Raw genomic sequence first — 4956 nt, forward strand, 5'->3', positions numbered from 1 at the left:
CTACCAAGCAGTGTGATGGTACCCTTCCAGATGGGTCGACATGCAATGCGACTATCACTGATTCCATTAAAAAATGCTTGAAATGCGGTAAAGTTTATGTAAGATTTTCCAAGAACCGCAAATATACATGGCTGGAGCTAATTAAAAATCAATAGAACTGAAGTGGAGAGTCTGGGTTTCTATTGGGGTTTTTTTTTCTGCTTTTCGCCTTGACTCAATATCATTCAACATGATGTAGTCACAGAGTTAATGGAATTCATTGATCAATAATCCAATACTGCTACTGAATGATGCTTTTGCCCATTAATTCTTCACCTCTTCTCTGTGTAGTTGACTAGGATGTGGAAGCTCCCCAGATTCAATCAACATTTGTAATTCTTCTTTATTGCGCCAGTTCTCATAGCATTCTAGGTATTCCTCTGGAAGAAATTCTGCTATTACCTGGGCTAGGTTATTAGCACGCTTTCTGTAAGCAGCTAAGTCCAGTGTTCCAGGCCATCTTTCCATCCCTGGTGGGAAGTAGCCAGCATACTCCCAATCAATCAAGGACTTGACTTGAAGAGTTTGTGGATCTATGATAATGTTGTGAGCTGCGATATCGCCGTGTTGAAAAATATAATTTGGTTCCTTTAAAGGGAGAGTCTTCCAAGATTTTTTGCCTTTCCATGGAGGTTCAGCATCAGGGCTAAGCCAAGAGGGGGGCATAACAAATCCATCAATACCTCTTTCTCGAGATCTTAAATTCGCAAGCTGTGGTAAAACGATATCCCTGATAAACTCAAGCGCATTCGAGTAAGCTTGATCTGAACATGCCTTGCATGGAGTATGATCTGTATGTTTCTGATCCTCCAGCCTTGAGCAGCTTTGGGTTAGAATTTTGTTTAGGGTTACGCCTTCAATAAACTCTGTGATCAGATATCGTCGGCCGTCTGGATGCTCTCCATGCGCAAGTAATTTCGGCACAGGAATTGTTGTTTGCTGAGAAACTAGCTCTAAAGCTTTAGCTTCATTGGTGATACGCTCATGATTCCTATCCAAGTATAGCTATAGTCAGTATTATATAATAATATTAAGAAAAGTTCTTACCATGATCTGAACCATATAAAAGGAGTGCCATCAGGATATGGATCATTGAAAGGGAGACGTGAGGTCTTTTTAAAGGTTGTAGCCGTAATTTCATACGCCACATCATTCGACTCATAGCTATTGAGGACTGCACTAGCTGCGACTTCTTTTAGTTCAAGTTAATGAAATGGTGTCAAAACAACTGGAAGGAGTGAAATTTCACCATATAGAGAGGCTTACCAGCTACATTCTGAATATTAGACGTAGAAGCCATTGGATAATAAGCTGAATGAATATGTTGTTAGCAATTAGTGTGTTTGTTGGCAAGTTTGTTGGGGAGTCCAGAGATGGGTCGGATTCTTATAGGCGAGTCCTGCTTATCGAGTCTCAGTTAGTAAGCAGGACTGCGCCACACAATGAGCAACCTGCGAATATGGGACCAGTTCACATAACTAGCCACATATCCCAGGACTAGCCACATGTCCTACCAAGAGTCTACCCTATGTGGCTACGTCCTTGGAGCAAGTTTGCGGACTCATTACGCCAACAACAGTTTGAAGTGATCAGGGGGATCTGTGGAAACGAGCAACTCTTCAATCAACAGAGTACTACCCGGGACATAAGATCACCCAGGCTCGTGATCGGGGCACATCACCAGATTTGATTCTGATGTATAGGCCTCCTTTAAGGATCATGGGAAAATATGCGGCTTCAATATAGAGCCCAATTTGAGGACTCGAGACCCAAAACGTGGTCTACATCAGCGTCTACAAGCGAGTTCGCTGGAACTTTCCTGATTTGGCGAAACTCTCAACATTCCCACCTCAAAGGCGCATAATTTCCTTCTTCAGGATATGTTTTTATATTGCCTTTAAGCGAGCCTATGACCGCTTAGCTCCATAGCCTCTGTAGCTAGGGATCTCTGAATTGAGACTGCCGAATGACCAATGTCCAGTAAGATCTTTGTTCTCAGCTACAGCTACAGGGCAAACCAAAAATACGCGTATGTGCTTTACGCTCTCTCTTAGTAGAACGCTCGACATCTCTTCATACAATGCTAACCTTCCGCCAACACCCTTGGGTCCCTCTGGGCATCGTGGAGGATCTTCTTCATCGAGGAATAGAGCTCTGGCTCTAGCTTCATCCATCTCCCACCGTTTGGGAACACCTTCCTCCGCAACCTATTGACCCATGGGATCAATGGCCGGTAGTGCGACGTGAAATGCTTGTCCGCCCTCTTGAGAAAATCTTCCTCGACCGTGATCTCGCCCTGCTTCAATGCTGCTAAATCATCCGTATCAACATAATTCCAATTTTCATATCGCGGAACTGGCTTGCCGTCGTCTGGGCCGTTGTAGTGAATGCATATCCAGAACAGTACCCAGAAGAAGGACTCAAGATCGTGCATGAAGGAGTGCTCATCATCCAACAGCGCTCCAATAGCCATGAACGCCCTCGTTCCCGTCTTTCCCTTTGCTCCAGAGGCACCTTCTCGTTGCCCTCGGACAGCAAGGTCAAGGTCGATCAAGAAGGCCGTCCAGGAAGGGTTCTTTTCGTCCTCATTCATCATGAGGTTGTTGATAGAGATGTCTCTGTGGAGAAGACCCACCTTGTGCAAGTGATGATGGCCCTCAATGCAGCCTTCCAGCGCAGAAAGCAGCGCAACGCGGGAGCTTGCTTTGTAGATTGGTTTTCCGTAGTCGCTAAGAATAACTCGCCGGTGCACCCGGTTTGGTGGTCGTTCGCCGCTTGCCTTTGTTGGAGACGTTGGACGGGATCGCTTAATCGGCGGTAGAGTGGCGTCAGCATCGCTGGATGGCCGCTTCACGCCAGCGCTGGTACTTCGCCCTTTACGGGAAATAGATACGTTCGCACTGGACTGCAGCATCGCACGTCCTGGTCGATAATTCGCGGCTTCCGTGACGTCCAGGCCCTTTCGAATGTTTTGTTGAATGTCGTCATTGGCACCTCGTACGCGAACGGTCTCATGGTGGTAATATCGGGCAACGTTAGCAACACCTTTCTCAGTCGCCTCTCGGAGGAGTTCGCCTTCTTCGTCCCGATCCGTATATTGCCATGAGTCCTTGATAACAAGCGGCGTCTGTGGATCCTCCATTCGATGAGCTCTCCAACAGACAGTCGCCCGACCGGCAACGCAACGTGCTCGCTTCATGACCTCGTCAATGATGAGGCGCTCTGTTTTGTCGTTTCGTTCGATGTCGATATATTGCTCATCGCCAGATGCTCTAATGGTAGGGTCAAACCCAAGCATCTCCTCGTTCATCAGCAGAAATCCCAGGATGGACGTCACAAACTGTAGCCCACCGTCCTTCGTATTAATATCAAATTGTTCGGAGGCGACCCCCCCAAGCCGGTCGAACTCCCATACCCTCATAAGAGACCCGCAGAGAGTAAAGCCCAAGACGAAGCGACGTGTCTCTTGTGCGCCGAATACCTCTCTCACGTACCTTGCAAGATCAATCCATGCAATCGACGCTGTATCCGCCTTCGGGTTGCTTTTCAGTTCGCCAGCAACGAGGATGTGTGACCAACGATATCTCGAATCTTCAGAGTCAGGATTGTATGTGATTTCACTGTTGACAAAGCCGATATCCATGCTGCGTTTGCCTGTGGAGCCAACTAATGGGGTTCTCGGCTGCGCCAATAGCTTTCGCCGGGTCGCCAGCGTTGGAATGCGGGCGCCAGCGAATGCTTCCAGCTTGGGGATTAAGCCACCAAACCAAGCCAACACCTCGCTCTCTTTGGCGGTTGCTGGCCATCCATTCCAACCATCAGTGAAGAGCGGATGGTCGTCATCGGTACACCTGCGAAAAACTGCCTCAGAGACTTTGTCGAGGTCTGGCACGTCTCCAAAGAAGGCTTTGGGAAAATTGGGAAGTCCAGCATAGAGATGTTCGAGCTCCAGCTTAAGGATCGGGTCGACATTCTGGCGAAATTCCGACGAGTTCACGAGGCCGCTCGTGTTCTGACTCAACGGCGTTTGTTGGATAGAGGAAGGTATTGGTCGTGGAGGAGGGGTAGATTCTGTGACAGCTTCGTATAGATGGTTCCAGATATCCGTATCGTCGGGTTCGCCAGCGAGAGCTAATCTCAGTGGAGGTTTAATACGATCGAGGATGAAATCGTCAGGGTCGAGGGAAAGTTCCAACCGTAACAGATCGCTGCGGAGTGTGCCACGACCCGTCCTGGCGGGAAGCAGACGGGCTGCAGGAAGATTTTGCGTTACTGAAAGGAAAGCAAGCACGAGTGTCCGGAGGTCTATGTGATAGTCAGAAGGCACACCACGGCGACGCTGAGTGGATTGCCTTACCTTCCTGACCAAGACGCTCAAGCGCGTCTGGAGTACAGGAGATGCTTGCGCCTTGGCATATCGAATTGAAAGAAGCGCGAAAGTCATCAAGGCCATTCCCAATAGGATTGTCCCTTATAACCTTTGAGCTTCTTTGTACCGACATGGCTGTCTCGTCATCGCCGTACGTTCTGGAAGTGGTGGAGACTCGTGTTGTCGCGTAATTGAGATTGGCGAGACAGGCACTCGGAGAATAGGGTGTCAATAGCCATTCAATTAAACGCTGCGTGCATCCAAAGGCTTGCGATGGAAAGACTCACGAAGGGGGGAAAAAGTGCCTTGAGGAACGAAAGGCTCGCCCTTCCGCCCCCTTCAAAAGCAACACCTGGAACACCGCCACCTCAAGCCACATCTCAATAGCCACAGCTTACTCTTGGGCCAAAATCCCAGGCCACCTAATGGTGCGTGCTCACCAGCCTCACCACAATTGCTCCACCACAATCCCTCTCTGCGCCACTATGCCTTGAGGAACGCAAGGATTTTTTCCTCCGGGTTCTCTTTCGTACGGTCGGGCCACAGAA

The 4956-nt window shown here is 48.6% G+C and overlaps 2 protein-coding genes across 2 annotated transcripts; both read right to left on the reverse strand.

Annotated features, from left to right (window-relative positions):
* Positions 1 to 303: 303 nt before the first annotated feature.
* Positions 304 to 1339, reverse strand: MAA_10559 (Protein kinase-like domain protein; the record flags this gene model as incomplete). The annotated part of the gene is made up of 3 exons (XM_007828557.1): positions 304 to 1030; positions 1087 to 1222; positions 1306 to 1339. 3 exons carry the CDS (start codon positions 1337 to 1339, stop codon positions 304 to 306), a joined length of 897 nt encoding a protein of 298 aa, XP_007826748.1.
* Positions 1340 to 2122: 783 nt separating this feature from the next.
* MAA_10560 (Protein kinase-like protein) lies at positions 2123 to 4541 on the reverse strand (the record flags this gene model as incomplete). The annotated part of the gene is made up of 2 exons (XM_007828558.1): positions 2123 to 4344; positions 4397 to 4541. The coding sequence occupies 2 exons, from the start codon at positions 4539 to 4541 to the stop codon at positions 2123 to 2125; spliced, it is 2367 nt and encodes a 788-aa protein (XP_007826749.1).
* Between the last annotated feature and the right edge of the window lie 415 nt (positions 4542 to 4956).

The sequence above is a fragment of the Metarhizium robertsii genome (assembly GCF_000187425.2).
Source record: "Metarhizium robertsii ARSEF 23 chromosome Unknown MAA_Scf_73, whole genome shotgun sequence".
Classification (NCBI taxonomy): domain Eukaryota; kingdom Fungi; phylum Ascomycota; class Sordariomycetes; order Hypocreales; family Clavicipitaceae; genus Metarhizium; species Metarhizium robertsii.